This window comes from Protopterus annectens, chromosome 6.part0 (genome assembly GCF_019279795.1).
Source record: "Protopterus annectens isolate FY-2018-M chromosome 6.part0, PAN1.0, whole genome shotgun sequence".
In the NCBI taxonomy this organism is placed as follows: Eukaryota; Metazoa; Chordata; order Ceratodontiformes; family Protopteridae; genus Protopterus; species Protopterus annectens.
Genome location: NC_056737.1, coordinates 279,931,897 through 279,953,077, shown reverse-complemented (window position 1 = coordinate 279,953,077; position 21,181 = coordinate 279,931,897). Strand labels below are relative to the sequence as shown.

General features: G+C 43.4%; 1 protein-coding gene across 1 annotated transcript in view; it reads right to left on the bottom strand.

Moving 5' to 3' along the window:
• Positions 1–21,181, bottom strand: part of CEP128 (centrosomal protein 128) — a 2,208,485-nt gene that overhangs the window by 174,312 nt on the left and 2,012,992 nt on the right. The window contains exon 23 of the mRNA XM_044074035.1: positions 5,597–5,710. Within this exon, the coding sequence (XP_043929970.1) occupies positions 5,597–5,710 (114 nt within the window). The remainder of the gene's footprint in view (positions 1–5,596; positions 5,711–21,181) is intronic.

Here is a 21,181-nt window from a genome sequence, read left to right as displayed (position 1 = left end):
AATATGGGGGGATGCTGCTCCCTCCCATGCATTAACTCCTTCCTGGTACGATGTGACCACAAAATGATCTCCTTTAGCATTAAAACTAACCTAGAGCCCCCATCAAGCTTCATATCTGTTAAGAACTTTTCTAAGGCCAATTATCAAAAATAAGTGACAGCAAAATAAACTTCCAACCCCTTCAAACTCAGATGCCACTGAGGGCTACTCTGAGCTGTACACAAAAGCACTGTACAACCACATTCATAGCAGCATAGAGGAGAAAGTATCTGTCTCAGTCAAACCTATGATTACTTGCAAAAAATAAACCACCTTGGTGGACACCTAGCATAAATAGGTCATGCAACAAAAGGAAAAACATCCTCTACAAAGCCAATAAGGAAGAGACAAAGCACAGCAAAAAGACAGTCACCAGTCTAAACAAACAAATTAGAGAGATGGTCAAATCTGCCAAACCAAACTATAAGGCAAAGATAGCTTCCCAGATGAAAGATAACCATAAGGATTTTATTTTTAAATATGTTCATAACCTCAAGGGAAATGTTCAGCAATGTGCAGCAACACTTACACTCAGCCTGAAACTAAAGCAAACTTGCTGGCTGACAAGTCAGCTCTTACCCCCCCCCACCTCTACCACACCCAAAGAAATACCCACAACCATTCCCCTACCAGTCATTACAAGGGAAGAGGTCCTTACTGTGCTTGCTAAAGCCAAAAACACAGCCTCCATGGGTGCTGACAACATTCCAGGATGCTTCTTAAATAGCTTAAAACAGAATCTATCAAGGTCATTAGAAGCCCTCTTTAATCACAGCTTCCAGATGGCCTTTGTCCCAGAGGAATGGAGGACTACAACAGTCATCCCTCTGTACAAGGGGGTACCATCAACTGAACCAGGGAACTACAGACCCATAAGCTTGACCAGTCCTATCTACAAGACCATGGACAGAATTATCATGGACCTTATCAAAAATGGCACAGGAACTCTCCAAAAACTGGACCAGACTAAATTTAGCTTTGTCAAAGGGAGGTCTTGCCTGCTCAATCTGGTAGATTTCTTTAAGAAAGTCATCTGGGCCATAGATGAAGGTAAAATGGTACACACCGATTATCTAGACCTGGCCAAAGCTTTCGACACAATCCCAGCTGAATTCATTTCTGATAAGAAACATTGGTTACTAGCGGTGCCCACAGAAATCCTTCTGTTTGGTATATAGTTCTCTGAAGTGAAGGCCAATGCTGGGGGCCTCTGGCTCTCCAAGTTCGCTGACAACTGTAAACTGGGAGAAATCACTGAATCATCAAACGATGTTGACATACTACAAACAGGCCTATAAATGACAAACTACTGGTGCCAAAACCATGGTCTGAGACTAAATGCTAAAAAAATGTGTAATCATATCTTTTGGTAAATAAGATATCCCTGCAAATTATAATATTAATAGTACACCCCTAAAAGTAGGCTCACTGGTGATGGACCTATAAACACAGTAACCTAAATGTTGACCACCAGATAGCTACAGTAGTGAGTTAATCCTTCTGTGTGGCTCAACTTATAAGTAAAGGCATGGCATCAAGATCAAAGGAAGTAATAGTCCCACTGTACTCGTCCCTCATTAAACCCATAATCGAGCACAATGCTTCCTTCTGCATGTACCTAAGAAGGCACTTACACCAAATGGAGCAGCACCAGAGGTTTCTCACTAAAAAAATACAAAGTGTAATGCACATATCTTATGCAGACTGACTAAAGGCCCTATCCCTTTACTCCATCTCGTACTGTTTATTGACAGGGGACTTCTCTGATCCAGCCCTGATGAAAATGTTACATATTCACAAGAAAAATTATACAAGGGTTATGTGTTCCGTGTACCCGAATCTTATTTGTGACTCTAACAGAACTTGCTGGAGAGACAGATTCATATCTCAAAGCCTACTTCACGTATGGAATAAACTTCCCATCTTCGTAAACAAATCCCATCCCTCACTCTCTTCAAAACCAGTTTGGATAAATGCATGGGGATCCATAATTTCCCCCCCTAGGGTACTGCCCATGTCCCTTATGGACAGAGGCAGTCTGTAAAATGCCTCAGATCTCAACATCCAAAGTCCCACTACCCTGATACTACCCTATTCCACATCTGGGGAATTAAGATCAAATACTGTCATATCCTGGGTATTATTGGCTAGGCTTGTAAAGGCTCTTGTGCGATTAACCTGGTAATCACCTATCAACCTATAAAAAACTAAGAGGATTAACTTAAGTCCAAAAAGGCCAACTATGAGGTCAGGATAGCCTCTCAAGCTAAGGACAACCACAAGGCCTTCTTCAGCTATGGCTGAAACCTGAAAGGTAACACATGACAGTGTGCTGAATTTGGTGGTAAATAGCACCACCTTCACAGACCTTGCAGACAGACGTACTGAATCTGCTGGATGACACTATTCAGCTCAAATGTCAACCCTTCACTTTCCCCTACTATCCAGTGTGAAATCCCTTCTAGCATACCCCCCCAACTATCAGCAGTAGCAAATCTTGGCTGCTCTTGCCAAGGCCAAAAACACTGCTTCACTGGGCCCCAGCAATATTCCAAGTTGCTTCCTAAATAAAACAGGACCTTTCAGGACCGCAGGTCCCTCACCACTGGGTCTACTTTTAGAGATGCATTATAGTGCCCTTTGGGAAAACACCCACACAACTACAGCCTCAAAACAGGTTACACACCAAGTGAATGGAGGACTGTAACATCCATCCCTCTTCACAATGATGGTTCATCAACCAACCCCAGAAAACTTATTCACTGTGGACTTTAACTACACCTCTACCCCCCCCCCCCTGTAAAGTCCCTTCTAGCATATTCCCCCAAACTACTAGCAGGTAGCAGTCTTGGCGATGTTTGAGATACTTTTCAACTACAGACTCAAAACAGGATATGTACCAAGTGAATGGAGGGCTGCAAAATCCATCCCCCTTCACAATGGTGGTTTATCAACCAACCCCAGAAACTTATTCATGGAGGACTTTAACTAAACCTCTACCCCCCTGCTAAATCCCTTCTAGTATATCCCACCAACTATCAGCAGGTAGTAGTCTTGGCAGTGCTTGGGCCATTTTTCAATGACACCCTCAAGTCTAATATGCAAAGCCATGGAATGAGTTATCATGGAAATGATCAACAAGGAGACTAGCATCCTTTAGACACTGGACCCGTCCCAGCTTGGTTTTGTCAAGGGAAATTCTTGATTACTTAACCTGGTATATTTGTTTGAGATGGTCAACAAGGCAATGGATGAGAGGGAGACAGTGAATACTGCCTACATTGAGCTGGCTTAGGCATTCAATATGATCCCTCACTCAGGTATTGCTGATAAAGTCACCAAACTACGCATACATCCATACATAACTCACTGGATTGCCAGCAGGCTCACAAATAGGGCCCAAGAAATCAGGACTGATGAAACTACCTTCACAAGACACCAGTCATCAGTGGGGTACTTCAGGGATCCATGCTGGACCCCCCTCCTGTTTGGCATCTACTTCCTGGAAATCAACACTAATGTTAAGGGCCTCTGTATCACCAAGTTCGGAGATGACTGAAAATTGGGATCTAGCATAAATTCTCCCATGACACTAACATTCTACATGAGGGCTTAACACAGACAAATGACTGGTGCCAAAGTCACAGTTTAAAACTCAATTCTAAGAAGTGCATTACAGTGCCCTTTGGGAAAACATCCACATAAGCCAATTACTACATTAATAAAAACACCCTTAGGTTGACCTGTTAATTAGGGATCTAGGAGCATGTGTAGACAGTAACCTAGCCTTTGACCAGCACATAACCAAGATAGTAAGAAAGTCATTCTATGTTTCCCAACTTACAAGTAAGGGTATGGTTTCCAATTCCAAGGAAGTTATAGTATCACTGTACTCAGCCCCTATGAGACCCACCATGAAGTACAATGCCCCCTTCAGCATGTACCTAACCAGGCATTTGCTGGAATGCCCACAGAGGATCCTCACCAGCAGAATCCACGGTATTAGCATACTGTCCTACACAGATCACCATTAGGCCCTGTCTCTATACCGAGTCTCCTACAGGTTACTGAGGAGGCAATCTATGCTTGCCATATAAGGCATCCATAGATCAAACCCTGATGGATCTTTTGCACATCCGCAAAACAAACAGCACTAGAAAACCTAGCTGCAAGGATTTAAACTGTGCCTGCGACATAAACAGAACATGCTGGCAAGACTGATGTGTGTCTCAAAGGATCCATATGGGACAAGTTCCCCATCCATGTGAAGCAGAGTTCATCCCTGACAAAATTCAAATGCAATCTTGACCACTGGATGGGAAATGGTAAATTCACCCCCTGTCTGGCTCCCATATCTCTAATGAACAGAAGCAAACAGTAAGTAAAATATTACCTAACTAACATACTCTCCCACAAAAAGCCCTTAGCCACCTCCAAACTAACATACCCCTCCTAACATACACCCAAGGTACATGGGAACACAACTGAGTTTGGATCAGAGCTAGGCTTATAAAGGTGCTGGTGGTCGGTAGCCTAGTATATACCTATGAACCAGTCACCCTTGTACAACAACACTGGACTTTCATGTATTGGTGGATTCATAGGGAGAAATGTCAACTTTTTTTCAGACTGCATAAACAGTTTCCATTCTGAGAAATAACCAAAGAAGGTGTTAAGGATGTTCATCGGTTTATACTGCTGCATGTATAAATGACATTTAGGACATATTTTGTGCCACACATCACTGGTTTGCGCTGGTGGAGATATTCCAGAAAAAACATAAGTATTACAGAGTCCAAGAAACATCTGAGGAAATATACTTCAGGCAAATGCCAACTCCACTGACATAAAGAAACAAAGCCCTAATATCACCCAGCTAAAACATGCTTGAGTAGTGGCTCAGATATCCATTGGAGCTGGTGCATGGAGACAGAAGGAGTGATGAGGCTTTGACAGCTCATTTCTCTTTGGTGAGATGGAGAAGGACGCATGGCTGGGTGCTCATTCCCACTGTAGAACACCTGGTGCAGACCAGTGGCCAAAGTCAGCACTGAATTCAAAAGGGGCAAGGTAGTCTGGAGAAGTTATGTCACCCATGGAAGTCCACTGCATGTCAAACTCTGATGCAGTTACAAACATGTGCTGAGGGACTAAGGCCTTAAAATTACCAAAATAAAAAAAAAAAAAAAAACTTGTCTCAGAAAGGTGATGATGCCACACTCCACTGCTCAGCTCTCACCTTCTGGATGAATGACTAAGCTGTATGGGGCAACGGGAGATGGGAAATTGATGGTCACTGATGTATGGAGGAAAATGAAAGCAAAATATATATATACTTCAGACAAATGAAAAACAATTAGCTCTGTCTAGACTACTACAGAAATGTAGCTTCTTGTATATTCAGTCAGAAAAAAAAACAAACTTTTGAAATGATCATGACTGGTTTAACACCTAGATAACTTTTTTTTTTTTGCAACAACACAAACTGCTCAATATGAAATAAAAAAAAAGCATCAAGCTATTTTAAGAATGGTTTGAAAGCATGAGGAAAAGTTACTTTGTATTCCTGGATTCTGCGTTTTGAATCTTCAAGTTGTTGTTGCAAAGAGCCAACGATCTCTTTGTATTTTGCATACCTCTCTTCAATCATTCCTCTTTGACGTTGTGACTCCTGAAAGTATATTGAACACATTAAGGCAAAAACAGTCAACATGTTCTGCTGAAACATTTTAGTGATTCGATTATTCTTTTCTTTCTTTTTTTTTTTTTTTTCAATGAGTGACTTCATTACAACAATACTCTACCCCACCTTAAAAAAGCCCTATATCACACATATACTCCACTGTACTATCCAGCATGATAACCTAAAACTTACTGTCTCTACTTCACAGCTCTAGAGCCCACTGTTCATATCTAATCTCCACTTGTCGCCAGATTGTAGTTTGCAAGTTTTCCTCATGTAGGTTTCATACTGGGGGGGGGGGGTTTACTCCCATCTCCTAAAAGTTTGATTGCCTACTCCAAACTGTTCACATCTACATCATTACCCTTTTGGGCTGGGTTATATAAGGAAAGGCTCTGTAAAGAAGCAGGTGTTTCAGTCTATATTAGAGATAAATTCAACTCCCATCTAGTTAGACTGGATAACTCCATGAGCTGACACTAACACCAGAACTCACAAAGGGTGAAATCTGACTAAAAAACTTCACCAAGACAGACTAAACCCTCTTAGGTGAAGGTATAAATGGATTCCAAGTCCCATCCCAAGTTCGAAGTGGTAACTAGGCCAAAGCTCACACTAAAGCCCTGTACTATCACTTGCATAAGTGTATAAACTCAGCCATACCAGAAAAAATCAAAGCCAGAACCCCAAATAAAAACAAGCTGCTATGGTGGACATCCAGCATCAACATACTTTACAATAAATGCAAAAAGTTGCTGTCCAAGAAAACAAGGGCAAGGCCTTAAGAATGGAAAAGCACCCTCCTCAGCCTCAACAGGCAAATAAAGACAACGTGTCAAATCCTCCAAGGGCTCCTTTGCCAGAAACCGAGCAAGTACAGCTAAGGATAACCACAAGGCCTTCTCTAGCTACATACGTGACCTAAAGGGTAGGACCCAAGCATGTGCAGAACTAGTGGCCAATGGTATCACACACACTGACCCCACAAACATAGCAAACCTGCTAGCAGACAGGTATGGCAAACATTTCACTCCCTTATCCCCTCCTAACTTACAACAAAACTTCCCCCAAACCCATTTCAATCATAGCCTAACCACAGGCTTTGTTTCTGTGGAATGGATAAAAGCAACAGTTATTCCCCTCCACAAAGGTGGCCTAGCAACAGACCCGGGGAATTATAGACCCATGAGCCTGACCAGCCTCATCTGTAAGGCCATGGAATGTATCATTATGGACCTCATAAATAAAGACATAAGTGACCTCTAAACCCTGGATTCTACCCAATTCGGCTTTGCAAAGGGCAGATCCTGCCTGTTAAATCTGGTGGTTTTCTTTGAAAATGTGACCAAGGCCATTGACAAGGGTAAAGCAGTGCACACAGCATAACTTGACCTGGCAAAGTCTTTCAACACAATCCCACATTCAGGCATTACTAATAAACTTAGCAAACTGAATGTAAACCCCTTCATTGTAAGATGGGTTGCCAACTGGCTCAGAAACCAGACAAACACTATCAAAGTGGGCGACTCCACATTAACCAGCAGACTTGTTACCAGTGGAATGCCACAGGGGTCAATGTTGGGCCCCCTACTGTTTGGTATATGCTTCTCAGAAGTTCAGGTCAAAACTAAGGGGCTGTGGCTGACCAAGTTTGCAGACGACTGCAAACTAAATGCAATCCTTGAATCCCCAAACGATGCCATTATACTCCAGTATGGTCTCACGCAGACCAACAACTGGTGTATTAGTCACGGTCTCAAAATGAATGCAAAGAAATGCATCATTATCATTCCCTTCATACTATCAAATCAACAACAATACCCTAAAAGTACCCATGAAGTGGTAAGGGACCTGGGATCACAATTTGACTGCGACCTTAATGTTGACCAGCATGTGTCTAGTTTAGTGAGTAAAGCTTTCTACGTAGCACACTAGATTAGTAAAGGCATTGCCTCAAGAACAAAAGAAGTTATAACCCTCCTATACTTGGCACTTACACAGCCCATAATTGAGTATAATGCTCTGTTTGGCATGTACCGTGTTAAGCACCTGCCGCAATTAGAGAGACCTCAGAGTTTTCTAAGAAAGAAGGGCTCCAGCATGTGCCTTACACAGGCTGACTAAAGTCCCTGTCACTATATTCTGTATTGTATAGACCTCTTGGGGAGACTTATGGCTGGCCTACAGAGCAATCCAAGACCCAAATCTAATGAACTTGCAGCATATCCGTAACTCAAACAGGACCGTGCCATATAGACCTCTTGGGGAGACTTATGGCTGGCCTACAGAGCAATCCAAGACCCAAATCTAATGAACTTGCAGCATATCCGTAACTCAAACAGGACCGTGCCAGGGACCTAAATATGGCCTGTGACTTAAATAATACATGCTGGAGGGACAGATTTATCTCCCAGAGACTGCCGGGTTTTTGGAACAGGCTACCAATTCATCAATACAATCGATTCACCTCCATGACACTGTTCAAGAGGAACATGGACGAGTGGATGGGGCACTCTAAATTCTTACTGGGGATAAAGTCCACAACCCTCCTGTACATGGGCAGTCATCACTAAATGCAATCTTCGGTACTGACTCGCATTTCTACGGTATTACATTGGGATGAAACGGCTAGGCTTAAAATGACCTCTGGGTCGATGGCCTAGTAATCTCCTATGATCCTTTAATCCTATGTACCTGGAAAACATTCTTCTACTATAGAATGAATGAATGAGATTTAGGGAAATTCGACCCACCTATTCTGCATAGCAAAAACCATATACATAACCCAAAATAAGAAGTTATGTACCTACCATAACGTTCCATGTTAGTTGTCTTCTTCTCGCCTTCTTTCTTGCTGGATGGGGTTCGGAGCCGATCCTCGGCTCCGACTCGGCCAATACTAAAGCTTGAGAGCTAATTCCACCGGCTCGAGGCTCCCCTATATCCCACAATGCTAGGCAGTAACTACTCAGATCTCGTTTGATAGCTATACCAAGCAACCCTAGTCTCCATAGCAATGGAGAAGGGAAACCCACCTCAATAACAATCTGCGTGAAAGGTATCGCAGACCTAAGAAAGGAGAAAGGAGGTGGAAGAACGTGTAGGAATGACGACTTCCAGAGGAAGATCACAAAGTGAATTCCTATCGGTCTGTCCAGGCTTGGGGGAAGGAGGGTGGGACGCAAGAAAGAAGGTGAGAAGAAGACAACTAACATGGAACGTTATGGTAGGTACATAACTTCTTAATGTTAAGTTGTCTATCTCGCCTTCATTCTTGCTGGATGGGACCAAGGCCCCTAGCACCTTATCCCGGTGGCCTATTGGAACAGACTCTTGAGAACAGTGGAACCAAAGTTGGCATGGTTTCTGGAGACCATGTCCAATTTGTAATGTGAAATGAAGGTATGAGGAGAAGCCCAGGTGGCTGCTGCACAAATGGAATCTATTGGCAGCCTATCCTGAAAAGCTACGGATGTAGCTAATGCCCTAGTTGAATGAGCTCTAGGTCTTGAAGGTAGTTTTTGATGTCTGATCTCATAGATGAAGGTAATTGTAGAGGTGAGCCATCTAGAGAGGGATACTTTAGTAACAGGAAGGCCCAATTTCCTTCCGCATATGACAGAAACAGTTGATCAGATTTCCTGAATTGTTTAGTCCTGTCTAAGTAATATCTAAGTTGGCGATGAACATCCAGAAAATGTAGCTTTTGTTCGGACCTGTTTGAATAGCTAGGGAAAAAGACGGGGAGATCAATAATTTGGTTTAGGTTTGCTTGAGAGGAAACCTTAGGTAAAAAGGATGGATTAGTACGGAGGGATACCCTATCTTTGTGAAACACTAAGTAAGGAGGACGACTGCACAGAGCATGGAGTTCAGATACCCATCTCGCTGAAGTTATAGCTACCAGAAAAAGTGTCTTCCAAGAAAGCAACTTCAGAGAACATGAAGCCGCCGGTTCGAAGGGGGGAAGGATTAAGGATGCCAGAACCAAGTTCAAATCCCATTGAGGCGGGGGATCTTTGATTGGAGGTGTGAGAAGAAATACGCCCCTTAAAAAGGCCTTACAGAGTTTGTGAGCCATGATGCTAGACTCCGAGACACCTACATGAAAATTAGATATGGCAGCCAGTTGAACTCTAATGGTAGATGCAGATGATCCTAAATGAAAGAGCTCTGCTAGAAAGTCTAGAATAGACTGGATAGGTGCAGTAAAGTGATCTATGTTTTTTGATGTTGCCCAAAAAGAGAAGCGTTTCCATTTGCTACTATAAATCTTCCGGGTAGAAGATTTATGAGAGGCTATCAAGATATCTCGGACCGAGCGAGATATTGAGGGAAGCCTGGCTAAGGACGGAATCGGAGAAACCACGCTGTGAGGTTTAGAGAATGCAGAGATTGGTGCAGCTGACCCGATTGGTGGGTTAACAGATCTGGTACTGGGTCCAGATGCCAAGGCTGCTCCAAAAGGTAACGATGAAGAAACGGAAACCATATCTGTCGAGGCCAGTAAGGGGCAATGAGGATCATTGTCACTCTCAAAGCGATGGCTTTCTGAATTAGTTGAGATATCAGTGGAAAAGGGAGAAAGGCATATAGAAGTCCCCGGGGCCAATCGTGGACTAGAGCGTCTCTGGTGGGATGGCCTGGTAATGGGAAGAGAGTGAAGAAGTTGTGACACTTGCTGTTTTGGGGAGTAGCAAAAAGATCGCAGCAAGGGTGGCCCCATCTTAGAAATACTTCTTCTAGAACTGATTTCTTCAGAGACCACTCGTGGGGCATGAGAATTGCCCTGCTCAACTTGTCTGCAATCACGTTGGATTTCCCGGGAATGTGCGTTGCTATCAGAAAACGCTGAGAAGAGATCGCCCATTGCCAAAGTCTGAGTGCCTCTCGACATAAAGGGTATTATCTGGTTCTGCCTTGTTTGTTGATGTACCACACTACGGACATGTTGTCCGTCTGAATTGCAATAGTCCCAGTGGGAAGAGAGTCGTGAAGGGCTTGCAATGCTAAAAGCACTGCTCTCATCTCTAAGACATTTATGTGCAAGTGGCACTCGAAAGGTTGCCACGTGCCTTGGACTGTCCTGCCCTGATAATGCCCCCCCCACCCGATCAGGGAGGCGTCTGTTGTCAATGTGGCGACTGGGGGGGGGAGAGTGAAGGGTCTTCCTCGGAGAACCTGAGGTGATGTGATCCACCAAGACAGTTGATTCTTGCATGATTGAGTTATCAATATGGTATGGGACATTGGGAGCTGTTGGAAGGACCATTGAGTAAACAGCATCCATTGGAGGATCCTCATGTGGAAGCGAGCTAAGGGGAGAAGGGGAATAGCTGCTGCCATGAGTCCTAACACCTTCAAAACTAGTCTGGCTTTGACTTTGTTGCATTGTAAGAGAAGGGAAACTTGTTTTCGAATGTCTGACACTCTCTGCTCTGTGAGTCTGGCTGAAAAATTGAGTGTGTCTAAGGTGGCGCCTATAAAGGTAATAGATTGACAAGGCAGATTTTTCGAAATTTATTGAAATTCCCAGAGCTTGGCAAGTTTGGATGGTGAAGTCCCTGGATAGAAGAAGTTGATGTCTGATTGTGGCGGTAAGGAGCCAGTCGTCTAAATATGGAAACACCTGGAATCCTTGACGTCTCAAGTGAGCCGCGACCACTGCCATGCATTTGGTATACACACGGGGGGCTGTAGTGAGACCAAAGGGCAGGGCTCTGAACTGGTAGTGACTGGCTCCCAGCCTGAAGCGGAGAAATCTTCTGGAGCGTCTGTTCATCTTGATATGGTAGTACGCGTCCTGAAGATCTATCGAGCACATCCAATTGTCCTGACCCAAGAAGGGTAGAATGGACTGTAGCGTGACCATCCGGAATTTTGTTTTCCTGACATACTTGTTTAAGTTGCTGAGATCCAGTATGGGTCTCCAGTCCCCTGTTTTCTTTGCTACCAAAAAGAATTTGGAGTAGATTCCGGATCCTTGCTGGTCTGCTGGGACTGATTGGATAGCTCTTTTTGATAGCAGCTTTGAAATTTCTAATGCTGCTTGTTCCCTTAGACTGGGTGGAATGTCTGGAAGGGATCCTTTGGGTTGGGATGGGATGTGAATAAAGGGAATTTTGCAACCCTCGGATATGATCGACTGTACCCATTTGTCTTGAGTAAGGGAAAGCCAGGCTTTTGGGTACAGGGATAACCTTCCCCCGACTGCCTCCGAAGCTGGACAGCCGGGCAGCCCCTCAGGGATGCTGAAAGGGTTTATCAGAGAATGTTTCTCTGCTACCCTGGTTTTGTGGACCTCCTCTGCCTCTAGGGTGGCGTCTATTATTATTCCCCCCTCTGCCTCTAGAGGGGAATTGACCTTGTGCGTCAGATGAGACTCCCTGGGATTGTTTACGGAACCACATCTTTCCTCCCCTCTGACCTTTGGGATAGGGTCTAGAAGGGGTAGAAAAACGGACTCCTACGGCAGAAAGAGTCTTACCTTCTACCTCACACCTGGTCAATGTATCCTTTACCTGTGGACCAAACAAGGATGATCCATCAAAGGGAGAATTGGTGAAGGACGCCTTGAAAGGGTCCGCAAAGTTGCACAGCCGCATCCGGGCGTGACGTCGTAAGGCAACACCTGTGCCTGTGGCTCTACTCGCCCCATCCGCAGCATATGAGATAAGCCGCTTGGAGGAGTTAACAATGGAATTCAGGGTTGCCAACTGGGAGTTCATTCTGTCTTGGAACCCCTCAGCTGTAGGATCCTTTATCACTTCACTCATATCCTTGAGTAAATCTCTCTGGAGATGAGTGAAGTGGCATAAGTAGTTCAGCAACCGCATTGAAAAGGTCGCTGATGAGAACATCCGCTTACCGTACCTGTCCATCGTCCTAGATTCCTTATTAGGAGGATGGACAGGAACCGAAGGATCGGCTAACTCCTTCTTAGTGGCCGCAGCCACCACCATGGCATCAACGGGGACACCTTTTTGGATAAAAAATCTTTATCTCTAGGGGCAGTAATAAACTTAGATGGCCTCCTCGGGGTGGGTTCCACTGAATCAGGAGCCGTCCAGGCCTTCCTTGCCACCACTTCCATAAGGGGGTCAAAGGGAGGGGACACGCAGGAGGTAGAAGGGCGAGAGACAAACGCCTCAAGATACGCTGACTCATCCTCCAAAGGGTTAAGGGCTGGCCAGTTCCCCCTCTGTTTCAGGATCTCAAAGATGTCAGCAAAGGAGACATCCTCAGAGGGGGATCGAGGGGAACCTTCAGATTCCTCCAAGTCAGTGTCAGAGGTGATAGACTCAGGGGAGTCAATGTGCTTCCTCTTGCACTGCCTCTTCCTAGGGGGATCTCCTACCGGGTCAGGAGAGGCCTCGGAAGAGGAGGAAATTCCCAATGGGGAAACCTGAGGAGTTGGCTCTCTGCGGTCTAATGCAAGGGGGTGGGTAGAAATCACCACAGGCACTGAAGATGGAGGGGCTGACGGAGCTGACTGTGGGGCAGACCCTGGTTCTAGCACGCTCCGCATGACCTCGAAGGCACCCCTATCAGGCAAGGCCGGAGGTCCCCGCTCCGAAGAGACAAGGACCCCCCCCCCGGCACCGACAGGGACGGCTCCGAGGCCAATGTCAGAGCCGAACTCACCAGCGCCGAAGCCCCGAGAGGGAGAGCGGGGTCGGACAAGGGTCCGATGCCACTTGCCCCCTCGGAGCCGACGAGGGAAGCTCGGCGCCGAGATCCCTCCAAGGAGGAGATCGGAGCTGAAAGGGAAGGTATCGGATCCGACGCACCGACAGTCATGGCTCCGACGAGCCCTGGCTCCGAACTCAAAGGAGTCGGAGGAGGAATACATTGGGGAACGGAAATAGCCACTGACTGCTGAGTCGGGCTATGCAGCATTTGGGCCAGTGCCTCAGACTTGAGAAGTCTACTCACTACCCTTTGCAAATCGTGGTCAGATAACCTGGAAGACCGTGAGGAATGTGTTCTATGGCTCCGTTCAGAAAGAAGAGGGGATCCTGGTGCCGAGTGCACGGTGCCGATAGAGGGGGATCTAGATCTCTTCCTAGAAGGTTGCTCCGATAAGAGTATCAGAGCCAATGGAGTTTTATCAACCTCGGCTCCAGCCGGAGCCAAGGTAACAGTATGAGGCTTGGAAACATCGGCTCCGTCCGGAGCCGATGTTGAAGCAGACTTTACATTTCCAGAAGTCGACTCAGAAACCGGAGCTGACTGTTTGGAAGTTTTAGAAGGCTTCCCCGACACAGACTGAGTTGGGGGGGGCCTTCAGGCTTTAATAAGCCACGCAAGATTAATTTATTCTTGCGTTCCTGCAGGACTCTAGGGCTAAAACCATGGCAAACAGCACAAGAGTCCTGCAGGTGCAAAGGTCCCAGGCAATACACACAAGAAGTGTGACCTGTCAGAGACATTTTCTAACAGCACGAGTCACACTTCTTGAAGCCTGAGACCTTAGATTCCTTAGACATAATAAAAGGTCCAAGAAAACACACACACACACACACACACACACACACACACACACACACACACACACACACACACACACACACACACACACACAGGCCTTAATTAAAAATAAATTACCAGTCACACAAGGGAACTAGAAGGGGCCTAAGGCCTAAAACTAAAGGGGAATAAAAGAAGGAATTAAAGGCAACAAAGTTGTCGAACCAGGAAAAAGGGAATTTAAAACTAAAGGTTTTAGTAAAAAAAGGGTACTAGGGGGTCTAAGAATTGAAAAATTTAGAATTAAATTCTTCACTAACCTGCCAGAGCCGGTAGAAAAGCACCTCGTCAGCTAAGCAGCAAACGAGATCTGAGTAGTTACCGCCTAGCATTGTGGGATATAGGGGAGCCTCGAGCCGGTGGAATTAGCTCTCAAGCTTTAGTATTGGCCGAGTCGGAGCCGAGGATTGGCTCCGAACCCCATCCAGCAAGAATGAAGGCGAGATAGACAACTTAACATTATTTCTTTCGGGTTCAGCTACTGTACATTTTATTTTTATTCTCTTCAGTCTCTGTGTTACAGATCTAATTGCCAATGGTCTTTTTAACAGGAAAAAAAGGCATTTTAATATCACACATTTTTTTTCAGTTGGAGCACTGCCACAGTGATTTTGTTTTTCTGACAATATTTGCCATATGTCCGGAACACAATTAATTCATGGCTTGAGTATTCTTAATGTTAGAAAGGATCACATTGTACTGTATATCTCTGTGCATTTCATTTGCTTGCTATACTGGAAAAGATTTGCTTTTGTTGAACAAAACTGCTGATGCTGCTCCCAAGTGTGTAATTCTAGGTCATCAGCTGTCAGACAGACAGCAGAGAAAAGAAACAGAATGTGACACCTTGCCATAAATGAGAACATTTTACTCTAGGACAGTTCTCCACACAGGCACTATGAATAGTCAGGGATGAAGCAACATTTTTCTGTCATTATTTTCTAGGTCATTTCTGACCCAGTACCTGGCAACCATCAAGTCGTCCTCAATCAGATTCAGGTCATTCATTCCTCCGTACAAGGAAATATATACTTTAGTACACTACAGGTTGAAAGCTGCCCAGGGAAGCCATCATACAAGCAGCCATGAGGGTTGTGTGGTGCTTCAGAGGCATCCTAGAAAAGAGACCATTTTGTATAGTCCTAACCTCACCCCCTGGACACCTTCCCCCTTGTCAGGGCACACTTTAGTACACACACTAATAAAGTCTGCCATTAAACACTAGCTTGGTAAGGTGAAAGCCACCTTCCCATGGATACTCTTTCCAAAGCTGATCCTTCCACCCTCCTTTCATCCCTGCTAACACCTTCAAGTGCCCAAGCTGCTAACTGAACATGAGTAGCCTAGATCTTATTCGGAGAGTTATCATTTTTTGTGCCATCAGCACTGGCTACTCTGTCTCATTTTTTTTTAATCTTTGTTCTTAAAAAAGAAAGAAAACAAATATTGTGAACATCAAGCTAAGAAAGCAGCTAACAAGATTATAGAGATGAGAAGCTACTGCAGTGACAAAAACAACTCTGACAGCAGCACAATACACAAATTGTATAAAATACAACTGGCACAATCCAACTCAGTGCTATTTAAAAACAGGTTCAGCCAAAGGAAATTGATGACGTATGCACTAAACATACAGAGTGTTCAAGAAAGGGAATTCTGAAGTGGAATAAACAATGACATTTTTCATTAGTTAATACCTGGTGCAAAAATCAAAACACCCTCTTTTGTGATAGCCTGTAAAACATCCCAATACAGTATCACCTGAACCGGCTTTAAAGGGGACATCCGCTGTCAGAGTCCCCAGTCCAAGACCACAAAACTGAGAAGGTGAGTACTCTAAAATAAGTTTAATTTCATTATAAAATTATTAGGTGTATGCAGCTCCTCAAAGTTGAACTCCCCTCAAAAGGGAATATTACATGACCAATTTCATAAATTCCTCTCAAAGATCTAAACATATCATGTGTAGTAACATGTCTTACTATCTTCAAGAAGGCCTCTAAATCACAGCCAACTAATGTGTTAGACTCCCAAGCCACTTATGACAGAGCTCAAAGGAAATGAAAACAGGACATACTTAAAGGTCACCCTTGGCACATCCCTGCTAAAACATCTTCACCTTTATAACTACGCATCCAAATGTTCCACAAAGCCACTGCCATGAGATAGAAAGAAAAAAATTTCAAATAAATAGTGAAAATTAAGGAAGCGTCTCTCTCTCTCTCTCTCTCTTAGTTTTCAAACAGGATTTCCTAGTTAATGGAATGTAAGGGCATTTCAAAAAGATGCCTTGGAACTGCACATATCAGGGAAGATAGTTGATTCTATAGGACTAGAGGTGGTATGCTACAGACAGACTACTGGAGGTCAATGGTGCACCGTATGATACAGGGGACCAGGAGCTCATGGAGGTAAAAATAATTCATAAGACTCTGAAAGGAATATGGGCATACGCAGGATTTGACCTGGCAACCAGTACAAATCATGCAACACAGAGGTAATATGGCTGGAGAGTGAAACTCCAGCAAGAAGCCTGGCAACAGAAGTCTGCATGTGTTGCAGCGACATCAGGCCACTTTCTGCAATCCCAAGGTAACAGCATTACAGTTGTCCTAGAAAGATGACATAAGTGAATGAATCATCACCACAAGCTTCGAAATCCAAACAAGGTACTTTATCAGTGTGAAATTTCTTCGTTAAGAAACAGATGTCTTGGCCATGTCTGACACATGGTCCTTAAATGTTAGTTAAGCATCAACTATCACAACCAGCACACAAAAGCGGCAAATTTCAAATAATTCCCCCTGTAAAATAAATAAACACATAAGTAAGTAAGCAAGCAGGAAGGGAGGAACAGAACCCGTGAAGGACAGATAGTGGCCTGCACAAACATTAGATCTGTCTTTAGACGGTTTAGTTTAAGTCAGCATAAAGTCATCCAATTAAGGATGCCTCCTATACAGTATTCTAAAGCAGTACAATCTTACACAGGAGCCTTAGAAAAGGAGAACTATACTGAATGTTATCACCATAACACTGATAAATAATATCTATCTCTCTTAAGTAATAGCCTTTTCATTCAAATAAGAACAATTTTAATTAAAAATTAAGATATATAGCTACCTTGTGTCTTTGTCTCAATACTGAGCATTACAGTTGTAAGTTTTAAACAATATCTTTTCCCTTCATAACCTTCCACAGCAGCAGCAACATATACATAGTGAAGGCGAGCAAAAAAGCACCCAGGAGGGAGAATTCATGAGGTCTGCAAGTGTGTTGGTAGCTGCTAGAGGAATTAACTCCAGAAACAACACTAAGTGAGACTCAAAAGTAGAAGCAAACTGAGTACTGCAGAAGCAAAACCATTATAAGTTGAAGATGCACTGAAGATTCAGTGGTCCGCTGTATCTAATGTCACGTGAAGAATATGGAAGACCATGACAGAATGGATGGCTATTTATTTGTTTGTTTGTGTTTACAAGGGCAGTGTACTGATTGCAACTGACCAGTTTGAGATACTTCCTTGGTGAAGACATCATACTTGATATATATTTAAACATTATAAGCATTTGAGAGAATCACACAGGTAATGTGGATTGTATTTAAATCTATTGTATAATAGACTAAGATTTAATAGTAGGAAGTGCTATATTTCCATTAGCAATGGAGAAAGCAGAGACAGACATTAGCTGACCCCTGTGTAAACAGGTGCATTCACCTTGTTTGAGCAAGAAATGGAGAAGGTAGAGATAGAGGTTAGCTGACCCTACATAAGTGCATTTGGCTTGTTTGTGGTAGCAGTGTTTAACTTGATGTCAGAAGTTTGGGGAAAAGGAGAGATCTTTTAGGTGGTTTACCTTTATATGTACGTACTGCACATGTGAGAACACAAAATGTTCGAAAGGACTTTTTCAAGATTTTGAAATGTCGAAAAAAAATGCTTCGACTGTGCAATGAGCGAATGCACAGACACATTCGCTCATTGCAGATTTGGCATTTTGGGTGTGGATTGCACTATAATGGGGATTGAGAAATGGACCCTTTCCCCACTGTAGTGCGATCTCGGAGTTAGAATATTAACGTAGGGGGGATGTGGGGGTGCAGGGGGGCTTGCATTGCGTGTTCGACATTGTAGTTCGAAACTCAGCGAATCTCCTGTTCAATTTGCTGAGTTTCGACCTTCGGTGACATTCGACATGCAGAATTCGTAATTTTGGTTCGCACAACAGGCCGATCAACAATATGATTTTCTACTATATAAAGGCAAACTCTTTTAGGTAGATGAGTAGATATTACCACAGTGTTAGAGCTAAAGCAGCAGAGGAGTGTATACTGGAATATGCTTTTATTTTGGGTGTAAAGTACATGAGAGCTGTGCCTAAGTAATGTCTAAGGTTGCAAGATTATTTTTGACTATGTTTTAACTTCTAGAGGAGAGAATGTTTCAGGATGTAGCACTCTAATAGGTGAACTCCAAGTAAGAGCTTGGCTGTCTCTTTTATAGGAAGCCATTTGAATTTGGTAAGAATAAGGCAGTGGTGTTCCTGTGGAGGGAAGCCAGAGATGAAGATGCAGATTTTATTGGAGATGGTTTGCAGGGAAGACATGTTGTTTTTGGATGCTGCAGAGACAATAGGGAGTATATACTCAAGCCATGATAGGAGGAGTCCTTTGCCTAAGACTACCATTGCAGGGGGACTTACGTGTTGACTTTGCATCTGTTTTTTTGTTTTTAATGTGGAGGTGGAAGTTAAGGTTTGTTCAATCCACAGCGTAAGATATTTGAAGGAAGTAGTTATTATTTTGGTATTGTTTACTTCTAAGGTGTGACATAGTTTAACAGGTTCTGAAAAACATGGTTTTAGTTTTGGAGGCGTTGACGAAGTTGGGACTGAATGGCTTTGTATGACTAGAACTGTACATGACCTTGTCATCTGCGTATAAGATAACAGTAAGGTAAGGGAAGTCATAAGGGAGTTTGTTAATCCATCTATCCATCTGGAGCCCTTGCTTTCAATTTTGCAAATGAGGTTGGAGTGTCAAATTAACAGTGACCATCACTTAGACTTACAGTCAATGTTTACACCACTGGACAGCTAACTCTGTCTTGGTTGTTTTTCCATATCACACACACACATGCATTCATACTTATGGACAATTTAGAGTATTCAGTCCACTTCACTTACTGCAAGTCTTTGGAATATGGGAGGAAAATGAAGAAACCCAGAGAGAAACCATGCAAAGACAGTGAGGACATACAGTCTCCCCACAGCAAAAACTCAGCCAAGAAATGAACCGGAGGACCTCTTGTTGGGAGGCAACAAAGGTACCTGCTACACCACTGTGCTGGAGTTTTCTAATAAAGTTGGAAAATAGTAAGGGGGTCAAGATTGGGGCCCTGAGGGACCACTTTGTGACAAGTAGCTTTACCTGAGAAGAATGACCCTAATTTTACTTTGAAGAGTCTGTAAGGAAGTATTTAAACCAGGTTAAAGTGTCTGTATTAATTATGATTTCAGTAAGTTTGTCAAGAAGGAGGGAATGGTTGATGAGATCAAAAACTTTTGTCAAGTTTAGGAAGAATGGACTTGTAAGGTTGCCTTTGTCTGTGGCTAGCAGCATGTCTTCAGTCAGGGTCTAAAGGCAAGTTGCATGGTATTCTTGTACAGAAAACATGTTTTAACAGAGAGAAAGTGGTAATGTCGGATGTATTCAGATACCTGTGTGAAACATTTTTTCAAAGATTTTCCCTAGGGTATGTAGTATTGACATTGGTTGAAAGCGTGAGGTATTTTGGGGATTGGGTTATTCTGAAAGAGGTTTGATTAAGGCAGTTTTCCAGATGTGGGGGATAATATTTTTGGGGAAACATACATTGTAGATGTGAGTGACAGGAAGGATGAGGTGGTCTCTGCAATTCAGGGACTGAGATTGTCTGAGCTGGGAGAATGTCAGTGGGGATGTTATTGAGCAGTGCAGTGACTTCTTTAGATTTTATGTATTTAAAGTGGAAAACTGTATGAAATGGAGTGGATGGGGAGTTACGGGAGGAAGTTGACTGTCTGTTTGGAAGATGTTACTAAATTCTCTGAGAAAGTCACAGTAAGATCATGAAGTTGTCTGAATTATTGTCGTTGGGAGTCTTACTTCCTCTGCATTTTTTTGTTTTCCCAAAAGTGACTTGTTTAAAATTGTGATACAGGATTGTATATCTACGTATGAAATATCTGGCAAGGTTGAGTAGGGAGGTGAAGACAGTTCATAGTTCTGTTACGGGATCATGTTACCATTTATGTCAAGCTTCATCTCCAAATCTGAGTAGATGATTGGGTTCTGTGGTAAGCTAGTCAGTTTTGGTGTGTTTATGTAACCTTTTGATGAGGGAAAACAATTTGTCTTAGAGTAGGAGAAGGGTTTGGTTAGGGTAGAGACTGCATTGTTTGGGTCATCTATAGAAAGAATGGGAGACCAGGCAAAGGAGTTGAGGTGTTTTTTTTTTGTTTTTTTTTAAGTTAATTAATTATTTGGGCTCTAAAGCATAGCTTTATATCCATTCATTTCTCATCAGTGAAGGAGGGGAGTCTCACTACTGTGTTTAGATCTAAAACCAAACTAACAGGGATAAAGATGGTCATGACCTTACACACGAATACAACTGTGTGCAATCCATTTTCTCAGTAACCTTAACTGATAAATTCTTGGTGAAATTTTTGAAAATGGATGGTTAAAGAGATGTTTCCTGAGCTAGTGGGTAATCAGTGCTTCTCTCAAGATGGAAAGACAATCCCCATCTCTTACAGAGGACCAGAAAATCAGGTAGATAGCTGTATTAAAGATTCAAGGCAAGCAATAGTCAGCCACAATGACTGTGGCTCAGGGCTGCAACTTATTGCTCACACAGAAAATAACCAATTCCATGACCTCTTCAAA